The sequence below is a fragment of the Chironomus tepperi genome, unplaced genomic scaffold (genome assembly GCF_022539635.2).
Source record: "Chironomus tepperi strain 1889 unplaced genomic scaffold, CSIRO-AGI_Ctep_v1 contig_177, whole genome shotgun sequence".
NCBI lineage: Eukaryota > Metazoa > Arthropoda > Insecta > Diptera > Chironomidae > Chironomus > Chironomus tepperi.
This window is the reverse complement of record NW_027226299.1, coordinates 1431849-1459535: the sequence shown is the minus strand read 5'-3', so window position 1 is coordinate 1459535 and position 27687 is coordinate 1431849. Positions and strand designations below refer to the sequence as shown.

Below are 27687 nucleotides of genomic sequence, written 5' to 3'. Positions count from 1 at the left end.
TTGCACTTAAGTTTATTTTTTATTTGACCGTTATTTTTTGGGTGATATCCGAATGCCGGTTTTTCAATGGTTACTATGATTTTTTTTTGTTTACAAAAATGAAATAAAAATAATTTCTGAAAATTCTTTAATTAAAGATTTTTCTGTTAATTCTAAGGGATTTTAGGAGCAAAATAGTTCAAAACTCGGAATTTTATTTACATATTCAGTGTCTCTTGTTTATTTAGCTATTTTATCTACCTATTGCTTTTTACATGTATTTAAGTAAACAAAAAATGTTTTCTTAGAATTAATCCGTACCTTAAAACAAATTTGATTCTGTGAATTCAAAATAATCCGCTATTGAATAACGACTTCTCAAATTTTGAATCTCAAGTGAAGCGACGCTTTAGAATTTGAATTTTGACAGTTGGTCTTACACACGAAACGTGATTTTGAGGATCTAGAAATAAAGTAAATGTTAGTTCATAGATGTTGACTTTATATAAAATCGATTCCCTTACATTTCTCTCATTATCATACTCAGCTACAGTCTTTTTCTCATCAATTTTATGCGGCAAAAATCCATCAAACATATAACCATATTTTCGGCACTCAATCACTAAACGATCATCGTTTGCATCAATTGAAATCTCCTGAATGTCTATTACGTTCGGCATATAGAATTCAGCAATCAACATCTTTTTATTGTCTTTATCGTAGTCATTGAACAAACGATGTTCTGGCTCTACCATATTATCTATGGATACTGATTTTCTAATTGATTTAATTTTCTTTAATTCGGTTGGTGAAAGTTCTTCGATCAAAACTTTTTTTGATGACTTTTTTTCGTCGCCTTTTGATTTATGTTGTTAGAAAGGTTAGAGAAAGGAAAAAAATGAATGTTTGTGAAAAATTTAAATAAATTTGTGTGAAATATGCTTCAATGGAATTGGGATCAAATCAACTAGTTTTGCTGCATTTAGAAAGGCTTTAAAAAAATTGTACGTAAGTCTTAACTTGTACGTCTAAAAACGTACGTCAAATTTTACGTAACTCAAAAAACGTACGTTTTATTTTTACGTTGCTATAAAAACGTACGTTTTAATTTTACGTAGTCTAAATTGTTCGTAATTCAAAAGATTTACGTAACATAAAATTCGTGTAAAAACAGAAAATTCAATTTAAAGAGTGACTAACATGAAAATTAAATTTAATAACAGCACATAAAAAATCTAAGCATAAGCAAAAACTCGACAATTTACCTATTCCAAGAGTAATTTTATCTGAGTCATCAGCACCAAGCATTTCATTCGGGTCTCCATGTTCATGAAAATCTTCAACCATTTTAACATCTCGATTATAAATCTGATGTTCAACAAGCGTATCCATACACAATCGGTTTTGAAGTTGTACAAAATTCGTTGTGTCTATCTCAATATTATATTTTTGTTCAATCGACTCAAAAATCAATGTGATTAGAAAATGATAAAATAATCCATCGCTGCCTTTAATTTTTCTATTGAAAAAATCAGAATTAACAGCTACGTCACTAATTTCAGCATTGTTGCCACTTTTGTCTTTTCCTATGCGCGGTTTCGTTACGCTTAATGGTACTTTAAAATCTGTAGCATTTTGAGTCTCTATTAGTTTGTGTAGTTCACTTTCGCTGATATCTTTCGGTGCTGGTATCTCAGTCGTATGGCAAATATTGATAAAGAATTTCTGCTTTTCACCCTTCTTGAATGCCTTAATACACATGCCTGAAAAACAATAAAAAGCACAAAAGGTTAATTAAAGCGATTTACTTTAATTGTTGATCTGAAGTGGATTCTTTATCAATAAAAAAAGCATGGCAAAGATGATAATGAACCCGATTGATGATAATCCAAAATATCTCAAGGTGAAAAATTTTAAGATTTCCAGTTTTCTGTGGCAGACTCATTAATTGGTCGAAGTCAGACATATCCGCTCTTTGAACAGTGATAAATAATTCCAACTAAAATCTATTTGAATTTCATGCACTATGTCATGTATGCTAGACATTCTTATAAGAATGACTATTTTGGCAATAGATAACAAAATGAGTATTTTCGGTCTCTAAAATCATGTGAATGATTTTTATCAGATTTTAAATTTGTACGAAAAAAGATAAAGATTTCTCGTCACGTGAATTCCGTTTTTGCAGTATAACAGTGATTTCTAGTTTTGTACAGTAAGTTTATCTGTGAATCGATTTGTTGACATAAAATTGTAATCTTTATTTTTATAAATGTTGCATAGTCTGGCCTAGTCCCTTAAAAACTCACGTACTCAAACTAATATCAGTTCTCTTCGTTCCAAAAATATTTACAGAATGATTCTTAGTCTAACGATTAGGTTTTTAAATGAAGATTATAGGCAATTTAAAAATAATAATTGAACGTTCTTACACGTGTGAGTAACTACCACGCTTTAACAATCCGGATTGACTATTTAATTGAAATTATAAGTTAAAAATCTATCAAAACATCCACAAACTCGAAGGCCGTCTTCAAATTAAGTCACACAGCTGTCGCAGACCACTTAAAAGGCATACATCATTTATGATGGTGAAAATTCAATTTTATTACATATTATGTTAAACAACCTTGATATTTGTCATTTGAAATTTACCGGCATAACAAAAAATATATCACATCTTCTGCATAACAACCAAAAATCTACAAAACCGGCAGAAATTCACAAATAGTTTATTAAATAATCCTTGAACTTCTAAACTCAAATACCCCGAAATCATCAATTTATCATTTGTGTGAGCATTCTGTGTCGTCTCAAATTGAACTTTGCAGACACCTAACTAATAAGAATTCTTAAAAAAAATCTAAATGGGACTTTTTGTACATCTTACTTGAAGCTACTTAAGCTCGTACTTCATTAAAGAATAATTCAAGATTCTTTTATAAAATTTTAAATTACGTTCGGCAAGACGACCTTCTATTAAGAAGATACTATTAACGAAATCTTGAAGAACTTCTCATTAAGAATAAGCGTTAAGCAAAACATTACGTAATATTATATCCAAAATTAATATGAATGAGAAAGAATTATTTGACATAGAAATTAAATACAAACATTTACAGCATATGTGTACTGTACAGTGAGAGAATCTCATACTTGAGTTAAGGTCAGTTCAGGTTTCCTTTTGTATCTCTTTTTATTGAAAATAATGCTCAAGAATTATAATGAGCATTAATTGAACAATTGATCGATTGAACTATGACATTCAATGAAATACCACTATCAGAACAGAACTATATTAATACACTTGCTGCATTTACTTGCTAATCGCTATCCACCAATTATTTTTATAAATATTATTTTTTGTGCGTGATTTCATAATTATAGAATTAATTTATTTTTAGAATGTTATGAGACTTGAAATCAAGGCGTGGTAACTCCCAAGCTTTTGTGCCTTGGTACACCTTTGTGGTAAGCCACGATTGAAGCCTCATACGGCATTTTTAAAAAGGTGATCAGCTGTTGATATGTGTGGGATTCCCCACCCCTTGCATGAAATAGCTGACTATAGTGAATTGCGCTCTAAAAATGCAACTCAACATATTTTCTTACTAATATTTTTTAACAAGCACATTTCATTCTGATAAGACAAATTTCAATCTGATTGGAAATTTTGTGTGTCATGACATAAAGCCCTAAATAGAAGACACACTCACTCGATAAATTGAGAAATTCTCTTTTTTGAAACATGAAACATTCCAAACAAATTCTTACTTATCTTATTTCTCCAAGTCTCAACTTAATGACCTTAGAATTCATGAGAATAGATAAAAGATATAGGATACTGATGCTTATCTGTTTATCTGTAAACACTAGAGTTGTAAAACATGAAGATCCAGTTGTCAAGCGAGTTTTTATGCATGTAATTTTTTTTGCTGCTACATGGTTATTTTGATTATTTCATAATTTTAGGCAATTTTCAGTCCCATGAGAATGATTCAGCATAAATTTAGATATTTTTATTTTCGTACCATTCTTATCGTTTTATTTTTCACAGCAGAATTTGGACAATCATTCGACGAACTTCAACAATTATTGTCATTTCATTTATCAGAAACTCGATTCCAGGATGCGATTTTGATAAGTTTTTATACTGATTCTTCAGAGTTGAAGGTTGAAGGAAATGCAATAAAGATTAGATTCTGATCATTTCTGTCGCAACATTTCACCTAATTGTGAAATTCTATGCAAATCATGAACTAAATCTATTTTTAAGCATAATCAGCCATAACAAATATTTCTCCGACAATAATTTACAGTAAATCACCTAAGCACGTAACAGCAGTTGAAGTTATATGTAGAACATTTTCATCATCAGTCCACAATAAATTAAACAAACATTTTGTAATTTATCGATTATTTGTAAGCCACTTTTAAGGTTTTATTCGAAACATTTCTAAATTGTTCTAAATCTACCAAAAAAGTATGACGACATCCAATACTCCAAAAATTCGAGTACATGTGGAGAAAGAGAAAATATGTCCTTAAATAATTCAGTGCATTCACATGGCCATGAATTTAAAAAAGCATGAGAATTTGAAGTTTTAAAATCAATAATTCGTAATAAAATGTCAAAATCTGTTTTGTTTGGTGACAAAAACAATATAAGGAAGAACAACAAAATACTTGGATAAACAGCGACTGTTTAATTAGAATGCAAACATACTGCATGTTTGATCAACAGTTTCATTTTTATCATTTAAACATACATTCATCAAGTGCAATAAACCTTGAGGAGGAAATAACAAAAAAAAATAAAGATTTAATCACAAATCATGAAAATAGCTCAATTTACTATATGCTACATATGTCGACGAGACAAAACATTGATAAAAGATTAAAAATATATATTTTTAAATAATCTACTCGCATGTGACGAGCTTCATTCAGAAACGTATGGAAGTACGATTCTACATTGTAAATTTTTTACGATCGCTACGTTAGCGATGTGAAAAGATCAAGTAAAAAACTTATTAGACGTACTGTAATTAAATAAAGTGCACTGACATTATTATTTGTATAAAATGCCAAACAACTCATTAATCAAAAGTTCTTGAAGCGAAGAAATTACTTCGACAATAAATATTGTGGGTTCAAATCCCAAAAATAATGCAGAATAAAATTTTGATGTCAGTTATCATTAGCTTTTTTTTATTTTGGTATTTTATATCAATTCCTGAAAATTGAAATGGAGACCTGGACTTCCTAACAAATCACTTTTACTCTATAAATTGATCATAGTTCTACTTGAATCACTTCAGCAAACTTTAAAATATTTACAGAATGACAATAAATTAAGCACAGAATTTCCTATACTGAAACTAAACAATACTCGTGAGTTCCACATTCGCAAGTCAACAAACTCAAGCTAGCACAGCATACCATAGTGAACACATTCAACAATATATTCGAAATCAGTGGATATGAGATTAAAATTGCATAACAAATGACTGTACAAACGCAAAAAATATCGGAAACTGATTTTAATTAATAAATTGTAAATCACAGCAGAAAAATTCGCAACGTTGCCAAAGGCAATCTTCTGACAAAGAGAGACTCAGCAACAATGTGTTAATGCATTGAGAAGAAGAAATTGATGATTAATTCCATGAATCGATGACATCATAATGAGAATGTAAATTTGAGCTTCAAGAGCATGACTTGCAAATGTGATCGAGATTTCTAGAAATTCAATCATAATTATCAGCATCAGGTTTCATAATTATCTACGTAAAAATAAAATAATTTTTAGATAAGCCACCGACACAAAATTTCATTATCGCGGAATCCCGAAAATAATCATAACAAAAAGTCTCATTTATAAATGCAGAAATGTTGAGTTCTCTCTTGACTAACACATGCATAGACAGAATATCACACAAGGCACATGGTCTCGAACAAATCAACAATGAAAGAATCTCAAGAAGTGATAACCAATACATATAAAGCCTTACTCATCATGACGTATGAAAACAAATGTATTCATGAGAAACTGATCATTACGCTCAGTTTCGCTTTGGAGTTCGCTGTGAACAGTTCGGTTAGGAAACTCTTCGTGGATTAATTTTTTTACATTCTCAATTTTTTTGTGTTATTTTTTTCTTGAGACTTAATTGAACTATAATTGATTTGACTATATTTCGAGTCACTTGGGTGAAAAAATATTTTTTTTAGTGCGTGAGGCACTACAAGCATTAATCAGTGTGTTCATGTAAGTCTTCATTATGAAGTAATATTCAAAAATATGTAGATATGGTCTTTGGTGCTAAATTCTATCATAAAACAGGTTCTTTTTTGAAAATTTCGTTCAAAGATCACCAATTCATCGGTTACGTGCATTCCACACGTAAAGAAAAAATTTGAGAACCGTCGTTATGTAAAAAAATGTCTCTCAAAGAACACAAGATTATCTCGTGTAGCCGAAAAAAAAGATAAACGGATGAATGAGTGTGCAGAAAAGTGAAATCAGTGAAATTTGTTTTTTTCTTTCTTTTCTTGTGTCCAATGCAAAAAACAGAAATCGAAATGTCATATGGATTTAAGGAAAATAATACAAAAAAATTTTTTGACTATAAATGAGTAAAATTTATCAACGTCCATATTAATCTGATAATGATAAATATGAATTCAGGAACTGTCATTAAATTAAATATTTAATTAATTGATAGTTTGTAATATCGGCGATCAACAAAGAAGGAATAACAAAAGTTCATTGTAATCAGTGTTTCAGTTCAGCAAATATTGAATATGACACACAGTTCCTTAATTTGTAAATTATTTGAGTGACTATTAAATGATTGACACTTTTGTGTCTTTCGAAATCGAACAGAACAAAAAGACTCTGTGTGGAATGTTAGTGATTATAAGTGCCCACATGTCGTGATAAGAGTTGAGAATAAAATGCTAGAAGATATCGCAAATAAATAAATAAAATATGCTGAATCATTTATTTAAAGAATTCTAAGTGATCACATACTGCAGTAATTAAATGGAATGAGACGGTCTTTGTTCGTGAGAAATAATGAATAATGAAGTGACATTTTTCCAAATTGTACGCAAACTTAAACGTTCAAAAATACGTACGTAAAACGTAGCATTAAAATACGTACGTAAAACGTGCGTAATTTGAGTCAAGTAAGACCAAATCAAGTTAATACAACTTGCATGACAAGCATAAAATTCTTATAAGCTTCAAAATTTGGTCACAGACTCAATTGCTTCAAAAAATCACCTCATTTCCATAAGAATTCCATTCACACACTTGAAAAAATTCCATTTTAATTTTCAATAGTTTATGTAGATGATGCACTGAACTTAATTAAAGAATGTCAATTGATAATGCGATCAATTAAAACAGCCTTGAAATAAATCTATCAAATTTGATTTTTCAATCAGACATATGTCGAGAAAATTATCACTCAGCCTGTGCGAGGCATAATTTGATGACCTTTGCCTTAAGAATCTCTTTGTACTGGATTATTCCGGATGTTTGATTTATGTTCTGAGTCATGATTTTCACTTTCTTTATCATGTTTTCATTTGTTGTTATAGTAACTGAATTTTGTTTATTAAGTTATAACTGAATGATTAAACATACCTGGATAAGGACGGACCATTTTGAATGGTGCTCGTGATTTCTGCTGTTTTTGTTCATTAAATAATTCTGTTAGCTGATCGTCAATCTCATTCTGTAATTTAAAAAAAGAAAAACATAAAGCAAAAAATGTGTAAATTTGTTAAATATCATTTACCTTGACAAAACGCAGATTCTGCTCCAAAATTGATGTTTCCGGTTGATCCAACATGTTTTTACGTCTCTTTTATTGTAAAATCACTCACTAAATAAGCTTAAAAACCGGCTAAAAAAATTAATTCTCTTCTTTTTGCTTTTCTACAAAATAAACTCTCCAAAAATAATTTGAGCAACATGTGATTTTGTGACTGTCTGAGACAACTTAGCGTATTTTTGCAAAACTAACCGGTCTTATTAGCCTATTTTAACAAAACTAACTTGTTTGTGTCTTCACTTTGTTTGGCTGCGAAATAAAATCCACGAAAAACCAACTAAATGACATTGGATAATGTTTAAATTTAAATAATTCGTTAAATTTTGTATACAATTTCGAGAAAAAAATCGAAAAGTGATCTTTGACATGAAAATTGAGAAAAATATTTAAAATATTTATAAAATAAGAAGAAGCGCCAAAGGAAACAAGTGTATTCAGTGACCTTTCTACTTATTCTTCGGAGAGTTGAACATTAAATCCGAAATAGTAAATTTTTATTCTTTCTTACTATAGATTAATTAAAAATATAGCATACAGTAGGAATTTTCGTTAGATAAGGAATTTATTTAAATCATCACTCATGGATGACTTTTGTGGATCTGAGTTTTGGGTAAGAATGTCAAAAATAACTGTAAATTTCGGCATATTTTTATGAATCTTCTAAATTTGAAATATTTTTAGAATCGTACAGTAACTTGGGATACTGAAAATCCAGATTTCACAAGATGCTTCGAGCAAACAGCGCTGGTTTGGACGCCGTGTGCATTTCTCTGGGTATTTGCAGCATTAGAAATATTCTATATGAGAAATAGCAAAGATCGGAATATCCCAACAAATTTCCTGAATCTTTCAAAACTCATTCTCACTGCCGCAGTTACAATTCTCACAATTATCGACCTCGTTTACGCCATTTCTTATGATGGCCAGGCATATCCTGTTCATTTTTATACACCAGCAATAAAAATTGCAACATTCGTAAGTTCATTGAATATTTGACCTAAATTTATCGTGGGCGGATATTATAAATCCATCACTATTTCAGATTCTGGCTGGTGTTCTTGTACATTTCAATAGACTGTATGGAATGCGATCATCTGGATTGATATTTTTGTTTTGGCTCTTTATGGTAATTCTAAGCATACCACGACTAAGGACAGAAATTAGACTTTCTGGAGAATCAGACGAAAATGATGACTATGAAAAGACTTTTGAGGATGAACACTTTAATTTTGTCAGTTTTATCGTGTTTTTTGTTACAAGTTTCTTAATCCTTGTCCTTAATTGCTTCGCTGATGCTCGACCAGAACAAATGAAATACGAAATGGGTGAAAAGCCTTGCCCTGAATTAAGTGCTGGATTTCCATCAAAGCTCTTGTTCCACTGGTTTGATTCCTTCATTTGGAGAGGATTTAGACGTCCACTAGAAAATGATGACTTATGGAATATGAATCCAGAAGATACTTCAGCAGAAGTAGCACCACGTTTTCTCAAATACTGGAATCAATCTGTTGTCAAAAACTCTCAAATATCACCTGCCCCAGCAACTACAGCTGCCTCATTCAAAAAATCATCAGAAGGAATTAATTTCTCAAATGTTAAAGCCAAAAAGCCATCATCAATTCTGCCAGCTCTTATCAAAGCATTCGGTGCTACTTTCTTGTTTGGAAGTTGCTTGAAACTGTTCAATGACTTGTTAACATTCGCATCACCTCAAATCTTGAAACTTTTGATTAACTTTGTCAGCAATGATGAAGAGACATGGAAGGGATATTTATATGCTGGACTCTTATTTGGTATTGCATCAACTCAAACACTTTTCTTAGCTCAATATTTCCACCGAATGTTTTTGGTCGGTCTTCGTATTCGTACAGCTTTAATTTCTGCTATATTCAGAAAAGCATTGATCCTCTCAAACTCAGCTCGTAAAGAATCAACAGTAGGAGAAATTGTCAACTTGATGGCTGTTGATGCTCAACGTTTCATGGACTTAGTAACATACCTCAATATGATTTGGTCAGCTCCACTTCAAATCTCACTTGCCATTTATTTCCTTTGGCAAATTCTTGGACCAAGTGTTCTTGCCGGTTTAGCTGTTATGATTGTTTTGATTCCAGTCAATGGAGTTATTGCCAACAAAGCCAAGAACTTGCAAATCAAACAAATGAAGAATAAGGATGAACGTGTCAAATTAATGAACGAAATTTTGAATGGAATCAAAGTTTTAAAGTTATACGCCTGGGAGCCAAGTTTTGAGGATCAAGTATTGAAAATTCGTAACAAGGAAGTTCATGTATTGAAGCAAGCTGCATATCTTAACGCTGGAACAAGTTTCATCTGGTCATGTGCTCCATTTATGGTGAGTTGAGGATGAAAAAATATTGAAATTTTAAGTTGTTGAGGCCAATTTGGTGCAATTTTTTAGTCTATGAGATGTTAAGGATGGTATCGATATTTCAATTAATCACAGTAATACTTTGTATGACTGATAGAGAGACATTGATCAACTTCCAACCCAAATATGTCAGAAACCTTCTCAGCATCTCATATTCTCCTTCAAAAGTGCGCTAAAAACCTCATACAGCAGAAGTGACAGCAGATTGCGATTAAATATTTAGTCCTTATAGCAAATTTTTTTAATTCCTGATAATGATTTGATTTTTATATAAACATAAAAAATGCCATATTGAAGGTTTCTTTAGTAACTTTCGCAACATTCGTTATGTCGTCAGAAGAGAATATTTTGACGCCGACAATAGCATTTGTGTGTCTAACGTTGTTCGACCTTATTCGAATGCCGCTAGCACTCTTACCATTGCTCATTGTATACATCGTTGAGGTAATTCATTATTTTAATGAATATGCTTATTTTTAGTACAAAACATTTCTCAATGGTGTAGTAACAATTATAATGGTGTATTGGCACTGTGCTTAATTTTCTTTAGATTAAGGAACGAGTTTTTACGTTTTACAATCAAATTTAACCGCAATCACATTTACTTATCAATATTTGTAAGGGTTCTCATCAGTTCTCATATAATAGACTGAAATATAGTCATTGTCATACTTTCTCGTAAACGGAGATTTGGACTCAAATCTTAATAATTACATGGTGTGATAAAGGTACACATTCACAGTTTTATTGACATTAATGAAGTTGCAGTATGAGATCATCTTACAAGTATTAGTTCTAACCGTATTATTTTTTATTTTGCAGTAGATTAATTATCATATCTGTCATATCTTTCTTTCTTTTCTTCCTTTTTACACTATTATCAAACAATAAATCATTTCATAACTCAATTAAATCATTCCAATCTAATGTTGACACATACAAAAAAAAATCTATAAAATAGGTGGCATTATGTTCTTTTGCCACTTACGTATTGGTTGATGATAATAATGTTTTGGACGCTAAAACGGCTTTCACTTCACTGGCTCTATTTAATATCCTACGTTTTCCCTTAAGTATGTTACCTATGCTCATCTCAAATATGGTTCAAGTAAGTAATTTAAACATCAAGTACATCATTCTCTTAGTTGTTAGCACATTTCATGTTATCATTACTTAATCTTCGTCATGAATAATAATGAACAAGTTTTTGTTGAGGAGGAAGGAAAATGGTACAGATTGTAGACAAACACGATATTCTGATTTAAATGAGTTGAATTTCATTAATATTTATTTGGAATTATGAAATTATTATTCTCTTATGTAAGAGATTGGATTATGGATTAAATGATGAAAGCACATACTTTGTTGTGGCACTAGAGACTTACACTTTCCCGAGTGACACAATGCAATGCTGTTAATGCAATTTTGCATTATATCATTAAAATACATTAATATCAAACACGCTGTGCTGTTCGGGTTTGGTCGAGGCTGTTAAATGGAAAACTTTTAGTTCTGCTATTAGTAGGAACTTGTGGGATATGGAGGAAAAAGTTGGTCATGTACCATCAAATTTATATAAATTTTATATCCCATTGTTTGTTAAATTTAAAAATCCAATTTTAAAAAACAAGAGAACCAATCTTTTTACAACATCTATCATCATACCAGAATCTACATCACTGTATCACGATTTTGTGTAAAATTCAATTTTTTTTGCAAAGCATAAAACTTGTTCATTGTTCTTTATTTTGATTATCAATCTAATTTTATACATTCATGCTAATGAATTTATTTACATTTAGACGAGCGTATCTGTGAAGCGTATAAATAAGTTTATGAATGGCGAAGAGTTGGATCCAAACAATGTCGAACATAACGAATCAGAAAGTATGAATTAAATTAAAAGAAATTCGTGAATTTCATATTCAGTTCTATATTTATAATAATAATTTTTTAATTCGCAGAGAATCCATTGGTAATTGAGAACGGAACATTCTCATGGGGCGAAGAGAACAGTGTTTTGAAAAACATTAATCTTCAAATTGAAAGCAAGAAATGTGTAGCTATTGTTGGACAAGTTGGTTCTGGAAAATCGTCATTAATTTCTGCTTTCCTTGGTGAAATGGACAAAATTTCTGGACGTGTGAATACAGTCGGTAGAATTGCATATGTTCCACAACAATCATGGATTCAAAATGCTACATTACAAGACAACATTTTGTTCGGCAAGCCAATGGACAGAAAACGTTATGACCAAATTATTCGTGCATGTGCATTGAATCCTGATCTTGAAATTTTGCCCGGTGGCGATCAAACTGAAATTGGTGAAAAGGGTATCAACTTGTCAGGTGGACAGAAACAGAGAGTTTCACTCGCTCGTGCTGTTTATAATGATGCTGATATTTATTTCTTTGACGATCCACTCTCAGCTGTTGATTCTCATGTCGGTAAACATATTTTCGAAGAAGTTATTGGTCCAAAGGGAATATTGTCAAAGAAAACTCGCGTTCTTGTCACACACGGAATCACTTACTTGCCAGAATGTGATGGCATTTTTGTTCTTAAAGACGGTGAAGTATCAGAACACGGAACATATAAGGAATTGCTTGAAAAGAAGGGTGCATTTGCTGAATTCTTAATTCAACATTTACAAGAAGTTAATGAAGAAGTTGAGGATATTAATGAAATTAAGGCACAACTTGAAGAAACAATCACAAATGAAGAACTTAAAGCTAAATTTGAAAGAGCCATCAGCACTCAGAGATCAAGATCAGACAGTACATCAAGTGGAAGCAGTGGCAAAATCTCACGTCAAGCATCAACAAATAGTGAATCAGAATTGAGACAACGTCGCACATCCGAATCTCCCGCTAAAGGAACTGAAGCTGTGAAGCAAAACGGAACAGCACAAAACAAATTAATCGAAACTGAAAAGTCAGAGACAGGTAGCGTAAAATGGGAAGTTTATAAGCATTACTTGAAGAGTATTGGATGGACACTTGCTGGTGCAACAGTTTTCCTTAACATGATATTCCAAGGATTCGCCATCGGATCAAACATTTGGTTGTCAAAATGGTCAAGTGACAATACAACAACAGAGGATCTTGGAAAGAGAAATATGTATCTAGGTGAGTTTAATGACATATTCAACATTTTAAAACTCGTTATCTATAAATGTATCCACAAATTACTTTATTACAAGAAAAAATAATGTCAAAGATAACAAATTTAATGGATTACATCCATATGTCATGTTATGAGGCCAATTCCATTTACTTTAATTTTTTTGAGTGTAATAGAATCAAATTATGTCTAGACATTGAATTCAGGTCAACTAAATCCTTTTACATTTATTATGATTACTTTATTGCATTCTGACTACTCCTTCGGTATTAATATTATTTGTTAAAGGTCTAGACTACAACCGGTTGTTGCTTGATCTGTGAAAAGGCAAACATTTTTTGGATGACATTTTCATATTGCCAATCTGCAAATTTATTTGAGTACATTCATATCTATCCTTTATTAATGCTCTTCAATTTATTTTTAATTTATCTAAAATAGGTGTATATGCTTCATTCGGTCTCGGACAAGGTGAGTCTTTGTTCCCTTCGTACATACAAGTGCAATACAAATGTTTTTATCCTTTATAATCCCAAAGAACTTTTACAGAAAATTCATAAATTTTGAAAAATCACATTTCTTGATGGAATTCCTTTTTAAGATCACTGTTAATGATTATGAGAGAATTCATGGTAATATTCTCTATAAACTTGACAATGATTTACAGCGAAATTCATTCAAGAAAATTTCACAAACACAAAAAATTCAAAATCAACATAAAACACATGACAAAATGTTTAGAGATCTCGTCAGTCTCTCACAAAACACATAAAGTTTCTCTCAAAATTGATAAGAAAAAGCCGCGTGGAAGCGTTAAAAAAATTGAGTATTTCCATTGGAAATATTGAGATAAAGAATCGAGAGAGTTTGGAAATCTAACGACCTTCACTAATTTTCCTTCATTCTTAAAAAAGTTTTCCTCTATTAGTAGCTTATTCATTCACATCATTACATCATGTAACTTCTACAGTCAATATTTCTATCAAATTTTCATTTGGCTTTGTTTTTCGAAATTATTTTTTTTTTTATCAAGTTCCTTCTTAGAATTGAAGTCACAAACTCACCTCATTTCTGTTTTTATTTATTTAATTTTCTATTTCCCTTTTTGAATATTTCATGTCTCTCATTAAAAGGCATGAGATGTAGTAAAATAATTACTTATAACTATATTATTTAAGTTTAATTTCCTAACACTAACTACACTTTACATGCACAAAAACATATAAAACCAAAATTATTTCAAGTACTTAGTCATTAAGCACTCGCATTAAAGCTTCATTTAGAAAAAATAAGGAAAAAAAATAAATAATTAATGTATTTTTATAGTTATGGCGTCCTTTGCAAGTTCAATTATTTTTGCACTCGGATGCATATATGCATCAAGACAAATGCACCAAATGCTTCTGACAAATGTTATGAGATGGCCAATGGAAATGTTTGATCAAACGCCGATTGGAAGAATCCTTAATAGATTTAGCAAAGAGATAGATACTGTTGATATTTTACTACCTCAAAATATTAAATCTTGGATGTTGCAATTTTTCGCGGTAAATTTTAACTTTAACTTTAAAGGTTTTTTTATGTTGAATGTTTGATCCAAACGATAATTTCTGCTATTTTGTGACTCATCTTCAAATGTTTTTATATTCTTTACAACAACCATTGGCTTATGTTGGCATGTGACATCAATTGATTAAGTTTACGATAACGATACACAAGAATAAGCATACTACATAGATTAAGAAAATATATTTCATAAAAAATTCATCGATAAACACGCACGACAGGGAGCTTTTAAATGTATCTTGATGAGAAAAAAAAACAGAGAATTTTGCTCTCATTTTAAATTGTGTTGCTATAAATTTGCGGTGAAAAGGGTAAAAACACTTTCATATACATAGAATAATCGAAATAGACAAGAGGTATCCTGGGAAATTTTGATGATCTTCTACTTCGAAATTAAGCTTTCTAATAAAAGCTTTTAACCTGTTTTGTTTATGATGTGACTCAAAAAGTTTTACAAACCTTTTCTTTTGCTTACGATAAAGCTGCGATAATCAGGATCCTCAAAGGGATTGAGAAAAAATTTCTAATATTTTATACTTTGTATAATTTTCAAAAGAAGCTAGTCAGAAAAATATCAAAATTCCTTATGGATGCCTCTAATTGCAATGCGCATCTATCGATTTCCAACACCATCATTGCACATTTAATAATATTTTTAATCAAGAGTTTATTGAATTTTTCTCAACGAGAGTTCTATGAATTCATATAATTTTATTACAATTATTATCAATTACCACATTTTCAATAATATTCAACAAACAACAAAAAAAAATTGTATTTTATGTTCTCATTTCATTTTTATTCATGCTGACTTTTTAATCGAATTTGTCATCATCGTGTATTGATAAAAAATATTGTCATAATGCAGTTGTATCGCAATTTATTATGGCCATTATATTCTCACTGGGAACAATTGCTGCTGCAAACGCAATGCATACCGCTCTCATTCACAATGTTATGCGTTTGCCATTGGTTTTCTTTGATACAACACCGTTAGGGCGGATTCTCAACAGGTTCAGTAAGGACGTTGATACATGTGATAATGTACTACCACATGTCACTAGAATGCTGATTGCTATGAACTTTACTGTGAGTCTCATTAATTTCGAATATTCATTAATACAATTTAATCATGGGTAGTGCCGACTCAACTGAAGTCTATCCTTTTTTTGGTGATTCGGCACTGCTCGGGTTTAATGGTCTAGTGGGATGTAAAATTATCATAACTTAATATCAAGGATTAACTGCTTGATGTCAAGTTATAATTGGTTTTGCTTCACACTAGGGGATGAGAATAAATAAGTCAATTCGGTTTTGGAAATATTTTGGTAATGCTGTATAATAGTTCGAGGGAACTTCTAGGAGATTTTTGAGTAAATTCTTCTAGTGAATCTGTTATTTTGTTTATTTTTAAGTTAATTCATACAATTCTGTCTGTCAATGGATTGTCCATTTACCTAATTTGGAATGAAATATTCCATCTACTCTTACTTCTTGGTCGTTACTATGTCCTTCAATATTGAGTACTTTTTTCAACGCCACAAGGTATGTCCTTAATGTTGGCGTAAGTTACAAATTGGGTATCTAATGACAAAATAAGAACCTTCGCTATAAAATACCTTGAATGAATTCAAATATTTGGTAACTGTAGGACTTAAAATCTCAGAAAAAACAATTTAAATACAGCACAATTCAAAACAATCCAATTCTAGAATTGATTAACTTATTTTTCTCATCAAAACAATTTCATTTCTGTGATTAAATTTAATTCAAGACTTTTCGTCATGGATTTTTGCAAAGTAGATATTTTGAAAACTCAATTTAAAGTAATGTAAATTGAATTTAAGCACAGAAATTCCTTTTTTTTTCATCACACAAAAGAACTTGTCGACATGCAAAGAAAAAATTCGAATTCGGATATGCTCATTCATATTGTATCTTTTTCCTCATGTCAATCTTTGCATACATGTAGTCTCCGAAGACGAAAATCTTGCATTCATTTTACTGAGCTCTTTCTGTTTTTCTGTACATAAATTTCAAATTATTTATCTAAATTTAATTTTTAGTAATGTTGATCTGTATTTTATGGTGGTTGGGTTGGCTATGAATGTTTTTGGTGACTGGTTTATATACGAAATTATATCATTTAATAACAATGTGACAATGTGCTTGTGGATTTGTTTTATGGCATAACTAAATATCCTATTGGGATCATATTTTTAATTAATTTTTTTATCGCTATTTATTTTAATCTTTGCCTTCACTTTTATCCTCTTTATCATTTTTAAACATTAATAAATCTTCTTTTCCAAACACACGCACAAAAATAGATAGATATTTGTGTAAATGTGTCATGTGAACACATCGTGAGACTTTATTCGCAAAATGTCTAGCTATGTGTTGAAAGGAATGTATTTATTATACGTTTGGGAACAACAACGTTGTACTTTTTTTAAGCTTTGAAAAGCTTGTGACAGTTTGTTTCGGCAATATTTTATATTTCAAGATTCTTCTTATTCATAAGTAATGAATTTTTTCGACCGTTATTGTCATTTTAAGCACAAAACTGTTATATATTAAAATTGGTTTTCTGGGAATAATGTGACAACTGTGTGATTTAATGAATATTTTTAGAGCTGAAAATGCTGGTGAGTAAATTATTGAAATCATTATTTTCTTATGTAACTGAATGGACAACTGGCTGACTCCAGTCTGGCTAAAAGGACAGCTATTGACATCCTGATGTTATTGGTTGTTCCTGTAGTTATTTAAATCATCTAGTCAACCATTCAGCGGAGTCGTTAGAATAACAAATTTCTTTATCATGAATACAAAATGTTCAGCATTTCACACATTTTATCAATTAAGTCAACTAAATTTCAATTTGTTTGTAAAAACAAGCAATCCTTTTAACAAACAAATTCAATTAAATCACTCAAAATCCCACATAATGTTCTCAGTCGACCATATTTCAATGAAGTATTGTTTAAAATGATTTAATCGGCTTAATTATTCATTATATTATTCCACAAAAACCAAATAATCAATTCATCATATGTTGAACAAACCAAACATTTTGTGATTGCATAATATAGAGTATAAATGCACGCTTACGTACAAGCACATAACGAAAATTTTATTCGATACATAAATTGATTCGAAAAAGGGATTCATTAAAAATTAAGTAGTGGTGTTAAATTAAATGTGAAACAATTCATGCTTGTAAATGTTCACAAATTAAATATTATTGCAATTGTAATTTTTTTAGTTGTTTAAAAATTCATGTATGTAAAAATGTGTGTATATAATTTCACAGTTTTGGCAACATTTTGTGCAACATTGACATTGTATATTGGAACATTACGTGCAGCACGCTTTATTCACAATAGTTTGTTAAAAAGAATTCTCAAAGCACCAATGGAATTTTTCGATCAGACACCAATTGGCCGTGTAGTGAATCGTTTTTCGAAAGACATTGAAGCCACAGACTCTGATATTCCAGCAACTTTGAGAGCTTTTTGTTCATGCCTGTTTTCGGTAAATTTTAAAAATTATTTTATGTTTGGTGACGGAACAATTGTTTTTTAAAGTCCTGAAGGTGAAGGTTGATTATAAGATCCATTGAACTATTGTAAGTTTGAATGTCAAATGACATGAAAGATATTAAATTATAAGAGGAATTGAATGAATAATATATGTAAAGTATGTTTACAAGAGTATTTTGATGGTTGTTGTTGAATGAGAGAATCTTGAGTGCATGCATTGAAACTACACATGTATATTACGAAAGAAATTCTTTTGCTACATTTTATGCCATTATTGAGAACATGTTTATTTGAAAAGATTTTATTATTATTTGCGCATCTCTTATTTCAATCTGGATTGAATCATACTCATCATCATATTTATTATATTATATTGACAATATGAATACGAACCAATATTATAATACACAATATAGCTACATCATAACAATTCTTTCACTCAAATTATGAAATGAAATTAAAAAAATAATTCTATTGTTGTAAATTTGATTATTAAGGGAATCTGCATGTGAATTTATGATAACTCTGGAATTGTTAAGGGAATTTGAAAAATTTTAAATTTAATTTTATTATGTAAAATTTTAACTATTCATTAAAGCTGGTTCTCTCGAGACGTTCACATTCAAATCGTTTCAGAATAAATTTTATTTAAAAAGACTTAAAATCCACAAGCAGCTATGCATACTAAATGCTATCAGTCTAATGCGTTTAACTGTAATAACAGTGAATCATTTAATAAACTCTTCGTGCAGACTGTGCAGGAAAAATTATTGCATTAGCTGGAAATAATGGTCAAGCTCGCTTAAACATGGCTCATTAACTCGTATTTATGGTTAGCAATGATTAACCTGTTGATAATACGGGAAGTGAACTGTTTAGCGGTTAAACAGAAAGGACAATACTGTTTGTGCTTCACAAACATTTTAGTTCTGTTCATAAACATTTTGAATGCTTTTTAAATAGTTCAACAGTTTGTTTTAATTATTTTCTCCTGAAAATTGTCGCCACATAATAATGAGTCTTTCCTATTATTAAAACAAAATTCCAGAGTTGTAATTACAATTGGCGTCATCTTTATTACATAATTCACAGAATTCATTTACTCAATACCGCATGACATAATGACATGAAAAATCTAATAATCAATTTATTGCTCCATTTGCCATCCATAAACGACAATATAATTTCTTCTTTTCTCTTACCATTTAGTTATTGCTTTATATTCCTCAAATTATTTATTCTGGGTTGCTGGCTTGAAAGCATCGGTTCTCCTACACAAATTGACATTATCAAATATATTGAGAAATCCAATGGGATTTTTTGACATAACACCAAAAGGACGTATTTTAGCAAGATTTTCACACGATATCAATATTTTGGATGAAAGAATAATTAATAATTTTCGACCTTTGGTGAACACATTTTTTCGAGTACGTCAGTAGATTTATAGCTATTTTTTAGATATTACATAGAAAGTGTTCTGAGCTTTTAATATTTTTTATGAATCTTCATGTAAATTCAATTTGGAACAAGCTTTTCTAGTTTTTTTTTTGTACTTTTTGTGTGACTTGCTAAACAAAATTCAGTTTTAAAATTATATAACATTCCCATTTCGAATTACGAACAATTTTTTTTCTTGTATATTCTAAACTATTACTAGTTATATGCTGCACAACATGTCGAATACTAACATGAAAGTTTCTTGTTTTTGAAAATCTCTGCAAGGAAAATTTTGATACGCAACAGAAATATATCATTCATTTTCATTAAACCACAAAAGGAGAAATTTTATTAAAACTTGTTCATTCGCATCAACAGAACATGTTCATGAAATTAAACTTAAGACTTGTTAGATATTTTTGACAAATCTTCCAATCATTTTTATTATCCTTACAATTTTTAAGATGAGAAGCAATATACTACACCGTACATACCATACCTGACATAAATAACACAAATCTCAAACGTCAAACTAATAATGATGGACGTATGAATGGAGTACTCTTTCCTACCTTAACAAGGCTTTTTATACGATCCATCAATCTCACAAATTCTCAAATAACACATTTTTTTTGCCATTTTTCTTCATTAATATTGAAAATCAAAAATTTTCTTCAGCATTATCGTCAATTTTTTGTGACCTTGCACCACGGTTAGGAACATTGAAGGCAGCTACATTTTTGCACGGTGTTATGCTATGGGCTATTTCAAGAGCACCGTTGTCATTTTTTGACATAACTCCAATTGGACGCCTTTTATCAAGATTTAGCAAAGACATCGATATATTAGATGTCACATTACCTGAACTTATTTCCGATGGCATTTATTGTCTCTTCGAGGTAACTAACACTCAAAAGGCATTAAAAATGCCAGAGTACACATTATCATCTAAGCACGCACGATATTTTTTTACAATTGGTACTTAAGGTTGCTTCAAGAGCTTTTTGCAAAATACTACTAATTCTTTTCTGAGCTTTGAAGGAATTTCATCAGAAATGTTGCATATTAATCTCCATCCTGATGAAATCTCTTCAAAGAAACTCAGATGCTTCACCTTGTTTAACAATATAAGAAAAAAATCAATAGCTTTGTATGATTGGATGTTTAAGTCTCATATTATGAGTGTATGTTTACCATTCCAAGTGAGTCAAACAAGTGTAAATGGCAATATGGTACATTGAGTGAATTTTATTGAATAAGTTTTGCATCAACTTTCATATCATAGAAAGAAAATATGCTATTAAGCTCTTGCAGTAAGAAGAAGTTTCTTTCTTAATTTTTCTACGAATTTATCGTAACAATTACATCCGTAGAGATTTTACGTGACATTTTTTTTCTTCTCTATTTCAATACGTATCATGAGGATAATGGAAGGGAAAATTGAATGGAAAAGAAAGTTTCTCAAGGATTTCTACCAGCTTTTAGTATTTTTATTACCGGTGTAAATTTGTTATGAATTAGCTTATGTATTAACATAATAATAATGCGGTATATCTAATAATAAGATCTTTTGAGATTTTATTCTTATTAATTAAGCTTTATTTATCATTACTAGGAAACTGTTATGCTATTGTGTTCAGTAACTCTTTATGCTTTTTAATTACAATTTTAAGCTGTCTATAAAATAATTATGCATTATTAACTGACAAAGATTCCATAACCAGAAAAGGGCTGGAAGAGTCTTCTAGTTATTGTTTTTCTAGCATTGAAAACCACAATAACAAAGTTCTTCCTGCTGTTCATGAAACTCGTAACTTTGATAACTAAAAGGAAGCTTTTCTTTTTATTACAGTTTTTAAGAACCTATAGTTTCCTTTTTCAAGCACAAGATCAAAGTTTGTGTCATAATTTTTCCAATAAGTTCTTCTTTAGTTGGTTTCTTCTGCAAACAACGGGAAATAATGATAACAGACTACAATGTTGCAATTCTTCCTACTTATATAAAATTCTCCTTATAACTGTCAATTTGCTAAACGTTGACCTTGAAACTCATAACTTTTCATATGTCCATAAGCATTAAATGTTAAACATTAGGAAAATTGAAAAAGAAAGAATTTTTGTATCTCTACCCATAAGTTAAAGTTTGTTAGCATCCTTTTCTATCTTAATATTAAGTTATAAAGAAATAATCTAGATAAATTGTATGAGACATCTGAATATGAAAAAAAGTTTTATAAATGACATTGAGCAGACACTTCTTCATCAAATCTTATTCATATTTCAATGCGGATTCTTTTCATTCACATAATCTTTTTATCTTGCACGAAAGAGTTTTCTCTCGAATAGAGCTATTGTATTACATCATAGAATAATTTTTTGAATACACTTAAATTATCATAAAAATTCATCATTGCCTTTATTATCGTTAGTTTTAATTATATCCATTCATGTATATCAAATTCCATTTATATTAGTATAGAGATTAATTATAATCATACAATCAAGTCAATATTTCTCTTGAGAATAAGAATATTAATTAATCTTAATATCTTCCGCTTTCATCCTTTTAAACTCCTTCGTCTTCCCATATTATATATTCAATAAATTTTTGGTATCCAATAAGGATATGAATTACATAACATTTTCAACACATTTTACATTCAAAACATGATTATAATATTTCAAGACACTCATTCCATTATAGTCATATCATACACGATAGCTGATTTACTTCCTAAGATGGGAGGCCTCCGTGCAGCCATTATTCTTCATCGAAATTTCTTACAAACGATCCTTCGTCTTCCGATGACATTTTTCTATGTAAATCCATCGGGAAGAATTTTATCACGTTGTTCCAAAGACATTAATGTTTTGGATCAACCTCTTCCACGACAGTTAGATTCATGCGCTTACTTTGCAATTCAGGTAAATCCAAGAGGGTTCATTATGTTAATGGTGGAGGGGTCACTATCGGATTATATTTCAATTCAGAAAATGATTCAATTTACTAAGTGGAAAAGTGTTCCTGCACAGATATTTCTAAGTGTTTTCCAAACAAAATCAGCACAATCATCGTGTAAAGCTTTATACATTTTTTATTATTTACTCATATTAATGTCTTTCGTTATTAAAACAATTCATTGTAATTCCCTCAATTATCGTACGGAATTAACAATCCAAATTGTCATTATTTCCTCAAACAGCAATTATGTCGATGTTCGTTGATGTGTCACCAAAATTGTGGTGTATTAAAGCTGCAATAAAATTACATGACCGTATGTTGAAAAGAATTTTACGATGTCCAGCGGAATTTTTTGATCGCACACCAGTTGGACGTATACTATCGAGATTCAGTAAAGATGTAATGACGTTGGATATTGATCTACCAATGGTCATGTATTCAGTTGTCTATTGCTTATTTTCGGTAATTTTTTCATTTCTATTTCTACATTTATTAGAAATATGCCTTGCCTAAACCTCCCTAAACCTATAAAATGTATGCGAAAAATTCCAGCTGTCAATAAGAATTTATCATTATCATATGTAGATGACTAACACGAATATGTTGCCGTAGAATTATGACTTAATGTGAGAGGATGGGGAAAAAAATTATTTGATAAGCACGTTTGGATATTTTAACAATTTTTATCAAATTCCTAAATTTCTAGACAAATACCGCTTGAATATTTTACAATAGAATCACCAAGTCAATCGTTCTTCTTTACAAAAAATTCAATGATATCTCTCTCATGTATAATCATGTTATTTAAAGCAATTTTCATTTCAACCTTCCGAGAAAGCTTAAATTTAATCCGTACGAATTTTTCCTCAATCCTCTTTGAATTCATTTCATTGTTTTTCAATTGACTCATAAATCTTGTGGTATATGCCACATTTGCGAATAACAATTTTGTACAAAATGAACATCATAATCAATAATCCTTTCCATCACATTCATTGATTCTGCATATGTCAATATTTCACAACCATATTCGACTCGTATGAAAATATTTTGTGACACAAAAATTTTATTCTTACTAATTTCATTCAATAATCTGAATAGATCTATGAATGCAGTCTATTCATATGATTTTATGTACATAATATATTTGATTATTATCCTCATGATATGTTTTTTGTACGCACGTTTAGTGTTGATTTTCATTGTTGCACGATAATAATAATAATTTTTGTGATGTATTAATAAATATTGTGATGCTTTTGCATGCGTATTCTGTATGATTGAAATGTGGTGCATGACAGTTGCAGAGCGTAATTGATCAATGCGATGTAGAAATTGATGGATAGCAAGTTGATAAATTAAAGGCTATAAATGGACGTTGATTCAAAGCAGCTTTTTTTAAATCATACTTTTTTCTATCATTTGCTGCATCGCTGATGAATAAACGCTCATGCAACCTTGACTGAGAATGAAAAGTCAATTTATTGACAGAAGAAAAATACAGGAATGAAAAACTATAAAATAAAATTGAAGTAAAGAAATATTAAAGGCAATTAGAAAGAGCTTAGTTTCTAGTACAAAGAATGAGTATAATAGTAAACATTGATGGAAGTACTTTACCTCATCAATGACGCAAATTTAGCATTGAATAACTTTTTTCCATTCTTTTTATATAAACTTTTTTTTCTCTATTTTTTCTCCACCACTTGACGAATAAAAAAACATTGATGTAAAACTAGGTAATGGCAACTATAGCTGTCATCTCGATCTCAACGCCAATTTTCCTTGTCGTAATTGTGCCAATTGCAATTCTTTACTATTTTGTACAACGATTCTACGTAAGTAGTCTTCATGTTTCCTATTTCTATAGTGTTGATTACTTCTTGTGGAAGTTTTCGTCAGATTTTTACATTTTTTTGCTAATCAATTTGCGTTTATCCAAAGCAAATAAATCTCATAACAATTTACCAATCCATTAGCATAAAAATCTACCCCATAAATCTGACACGAACTTCTCCAAGAATTGAACATTAAAATAATTTTTTCATAATCAGGTTGCTACATCACGTCAACTAAAAAGACTTGAATCAGTGTCACGCTCACCAATTTACTCACATTTCGGAGAAAGCATTACAGGAACATCGACGATAAGAGCTTACAGCGTGCAGCCAAGGTAAGAAGCATATCAACAAAAATACTCAAAGAAACTTTTTTCATTTTCATTCCAAATCGTAATTGATGATTTTTTTCATGTTTTTGCGTCTGCTTTTTTCCTCGTTCGAGCGACGTGCAAAACTTTATTATTGTTTTCTTTGGACATGAAAGTTGGTGATATTGTTTCGAGCTTTGTCTATTGTTTTGTGGTTTTATGATTGCCACAATAGACTGGATCGATTATAATGAAATAAAATCGAATTCACATCCTCATTCGTGTCCGGTCGTGTGCTTAGTCAGTTTTAATCTACATAATAACCTCCTTTTGGCTTCATACCTCAACATTGTTTTTTCATTGGCACTTTACATTTGAAAATGCTCCCCATTTTGAATGACTTTTATACTCATCTAAAATATTCCCTCCTTTTCATCTTGTTATTCAGATTCATCGAAGAATCAGAAGGTAAAGTTGATTTCAATCAAGTGTGCTATTTCCCATCAATTATTGCAAATCGTTGGCTCGCTATTCGTTTGGAGATGGTTGGAAATTTAATTATTCTATTTGCCGCCATGTTTGCCGTCATGGGAAAAGATTCTCTGTCACCCGGTCTTGTTGGATTATCTGTTTCATATGCCTTATCAGTGACACAGACATTAAATTGGCTCGTGCGTATGTCAAGTGATGTTGAAACAAATATTGTTGCTGTTGAACGTATTAAGGAATATGGTGAAACACAACAAGAGGCTGCATGGGAAAATAATGCTGTTTTACCTGCCAATTGGCCAGAAGAAGGAAAGATTCAATTCCAAGATTTCCAAGTTCGTTATCGCGAAGGCCTTGATTTAGTGTTACGTGGAATAAATTTCGATGTTCAAGGAGGAGAGAAAGTTGGTATTGTTGGACGTACCGGTGCCGGCAAATCATCATTAACATTATCATTATTCCGAATTATCGAATCAGCTGGAGGCAAAATTATCATTGATGGACATGAAATATCAAAATTAGGACTTCATTCATTGAGATCACGTCTCACAATCATTCCACAAGATCCTGTCCTTTTCTCTGGCACACTTCGTATGAATTTAGATCCATTCGATAGATATAATGATGATGAGGTTTGGCGTTCACTGGAGCATGCACATTTGAAACATTTCGTAAAGGGACTTGCTGCAGGCATCAATCATGAAATCACTGAGGGTGGCGAGAATCTTTCAGTTGGTCAACGTCAATTAGTTTGTCTTGCTCGTGCATTGTTACGTAAGACAAAGGTGCTTGTGCTTGACGAAGCCACAGCTGCTGTTGATCTTGAAACAGATGATCTAATTCAAGTAAGTTTAATATTGTTTGTCATTTTCCTTGTTACTTAATTCCTTTTCTTTATTATTTTTAATTAAATATAGAAAACAATCAGAACAGAGTTTGTTGGATGTACAGTCCTCGTGATTGCTCATCGTCTTAATACAATCCTTGACTCCGATAAGGTTATAGTACTTGATAAAGGACAAATTGTTGAATATGCCCCACCTAACGAATTACTACAAAACAAGAGCTCTGCATTCTATAGTATGGCAAAGGATGCAAATCTTGTTAATTAATGAATTTAGTGATTCTAATTATCATGTAAGATTCGTCAATAATTTTCAACTATAATTGAATTATTATAGTAACTACAACAAATTTCATGGATGAATATTAACATAACAAAACAAAACTTTTGTGCTTAACGCTCGTGATTTACAACGCGGACGATACTTATTTCTAATGACCTATTTTTGTATTTTTTTACTATTTTTTTTGTTATAAATGTTAAGAAATTACAAATGTAAGTGTAATGATTAGTTAGAAAAGAGGGTTGGATCTGATTTTATACTGGATTTAAGAAATTTTGCAAGCTATAATATCATTTTTGATATTATAGTCTTTTTTAGACTTCATCGTAGAATATCGCAATTTTTTTTTCAAAATTATCAATTTATTGAATCATCTAGTATAAAATCCCAGCCCTGTATAAGGATAAAGAATCTTTTTTCTCTTTAAATGTTACAAAAATATCGGTGCAAAATGTTATTTAAAACAGTACCCTCATCCGAACCTTTTATTTCTCTTATTTCATTTAATCACTTACAGCACAGATTTACATAGTAATTAGAATAAAAATTAACCATCTGTGTCTTACAATATGTTACACTGGTATTGAGAATGGCAATACTATAAATGAGCTTGTTTTTATTTTTGAAATTTCTTTTGTGCTTTTATTTTTTTTCCTTTCTAGTTCTTTCTTCATTTCTTTAGTTTTATTCTCTGGATGGCTTCATAAAAGTTCGATTATCATCTTGCTTTTATTTCCTTTATGATTATTATGCTTTTCCGTATCCTTTAGAGAATTGTTTGCTATAAAATCAAAAGGACTCATGGCGTCGTTTAACTTTTCTATTTCAGTTTTAAAGGATTTTAATTTTGATTAATTGTAAGTTTTTGATTTATTTTTAATTTAATTACTTAGACTTAAATACTCACCACTATACTACCGAGGATATTGTTTTAATTTAAAAGTAATGAGCTAAACTTCAATAGATAAGAATGCATTGACAAATTTACTGAAGAATGCTCAGGGGGCGCTCAATTATTACAGTGAGTTACTCAATAATGATAGATTTAATCAAAAACCTTTCAAGGGA

At 30.5% G+C, this 27687-nt stretch overlaps 2 protein-coding genes across 7 annotated transcripts; one reads left to right on the top strand and one right to left on the bottom strand.

The window, feature by feature from the left end:
* Positions 1 to 193: 193 nt before the first annotated feature.
* On the bottom strand, positions 194 to 7952 carry Pih1D1 (PIH1 domain containing 1). The gene is made up of 5 exons (XM_070639138.1): positions 7791 to 7952; positions 7637 to 7727; positions 1245 to 1742; positions 504 to 835; positions 194 to 442 (listed from the first exon to the last, which is right to left on the bottom strand). Exons 1-5 carry the CDS (start codon positions 7842 to 7844, stop codon positions 416 to 418), a joined length of 1002 nt encoding a protein of 333 aa, XP_070495239.1. The 5' UTR covers positions 7845 to 7952; the 3' UTR covers positions 194 to 415.
* Positions 6065 to 27224, top strand: MRP (Multidrug-Resistance like Protein 1). Of its 6 annotated transcripts, none has more exons than XM_070639132.1 (13): positions 6065 to 6250; positions 8340 to 8436; positions 8508 to 8801; positions 8869 to 10182; positions 11180 to 11326; positions 12021 to 12105; positions 12183 to 13346; positions 13783 to 13812; positions 23096 to 23316; positions 24594 to 24692; positions 24909 to 25027; positions 25452 to 26337; positions 26410 to 27224. In XM_070639132.1, exons 2-13 carry the CDS (start codon positions 8407 to 8409, stop codon positions 26602 to 26604), a joined length of 4584 nt encoding a protein of 1527 aa, XP_070495233.1. In that variant the 5' UTR covers positions 6065 to 6250; positions 8340 to 8406; the 3' UTR covers positions 26605 to 27224. The 6 variants fall into 6 exon arrangements, with proteins under 6 accessions (XP_070495233.1, XP_070495231.1, XP_070495229.1 ...); XM_070639130.1 differs by lacking the exon at positions 23096 to 23316 and adding an exon at positions 20571 to 20791; XM_070639128.1 differs by lacking the exon at positions 23096 to 23316 and adding an exon at positions 18224 to 18444.
* Positions 27225 to 27687: the final 463 nt, after the last annotated feature.

Bases quoted from the DNA above. Each gene is read 5' to 3' on its own strand.
- MRP (XM_070639132.1), top strand. From the start codon at position 8,407: ATGGATGACTTTTGTGGATCTGAGTTTTGG. The intron at 8,437-8,507 runs GTAAGAATGTCA...AAATATTTTTAG, and splicing joins TTTGTGGATCTGAGTTTTGG to AATCGTACAGTAACTTGGGA. The intron at 24,693-24,908 runs GTAAGTAGTCTT...TTTCATAATCAG, and splicing joins ATTTTGTACAACGATTCTAC to GTTGCTACATCACGTCAACT.
- Pih1D1 (XM_070639138.1), bottom strand. From the start codon at position 7,844: ATGTTGGATCAACCGGAAACATCAATTTTGGAGCAGAATCTGCGTTTT. The intron at 7,728-7,790 runs GTAAATGATATT...TTTAAATTACAG, and splicing joins AGAATCTGCGTTTTGTCAAG to AATGAGATTGACGATCAGCT. The intron at 443-503 runs GTAAGGGAATCG...CTTTATTTCTAG, and splicing joins AGTATGATAATGAGAGAAAT to ATCCTCAAAATCACGTTTCG.